We start from the raw sequence: 750 nt of genomic DNA on the forward strand, positions 1-750 counted from the left end.
TAAGAAGTTATCTTGATTATAGGTTATTCCCTGGATAAGAATCGAGGTATGTATTTTCACATATAAATGGTTGATGGACTCTCTCTCGGAAATTTATTCCTGATTATTAAAATAACTAATCATAAAGATTCTCTATGAGATAGTATCGGAAAATAAAAATTGAGTCTCGAGTTGTTGTAAATAAGGAATTAAGTATTAATGGGTATACTTATTAAGAATAACGCTCAAAAAGAGAAGGTGGATGAGAAATAGAAGAATTGTGTATAAGTTGCTCGGTACAATTTTTATCTACAATTTCATTCTATATACCCCTTATTCGCTATCAACCTGTCTACTAATGATTTAAAGGTTTAAGGGGAGGACGACCGACCAGTGGCAGGTGAAATAAAGCGAGGTATACGGCTACAACTTGGTCGTGGCATAACCCAAGGTGGGTCGGGTACTGGTCCTCGGCTTCGTAGTGCATAGGGAGGTTTGGTCTCCTGTTCTGCCTCCGTTTCCGTTTCGGAAACTTTGCTTTCGGCCTCGGGTTCATCGCTCTCACTTTCGCTTTCTGGTTCGGTTTGTTCTTCCGGTAGCTGAGAGGGGTTTTTGAGATTAAGGAAAGACAGATGGGTGAATAGAAGACAGTAGATACTTATATAAAGTCAGTGGAGAGGTGATCTGATAGAGAGGCTGCTGTCATTTGGGCTCTGATTTTAAACTGTGATATTTAAGTTAAAATTCGTCACGCACTGGAGCTTTATACAT

At 39.1% G+C, this 750-nt stretch overlaps 1 protein-coding gene across 1 annotated transcript in view; it reads right to left on the reverse strand.

Moving 5' to 3' along the window:
• LOC111641395 overlaps positions 1-578 on the reverse strand; it is a gene marked incomplete at its 5' end in the record, with an annotated part of 52,966 nt that extends 52,388 nt beyond the window's left edge. The window contains one exon of the mRNA XM_023387557.1: positions 426-578. Coding sequence (XP_023243325.1) covers positions 426-578 — 153 coding nt within the window. The remainder of the gene's footprint in view (positions 1-425) is intronic.
• Between the last annotated feature and the right edge of the window lie 172 nt (positions 579-750).

The sequence above is a fragment of the Centruroides sculpturatus genome, unplaced genomic scaffold, assembly GCF_000671375.1.
Source record: "Centruroides sculpturatus isolate CEXI.00-Female unplaced genomic scaffold, Cexi_2.0 scaffold196, whole genome shotgun sequence".
Taxonomy (NCBI): domain Eukaryota; kingdom Metazoa; phylum Arthropoda; class Arachnida; order Scorpiones; family Buthidae; genus Centruroides; species Centruroides sculpturatus.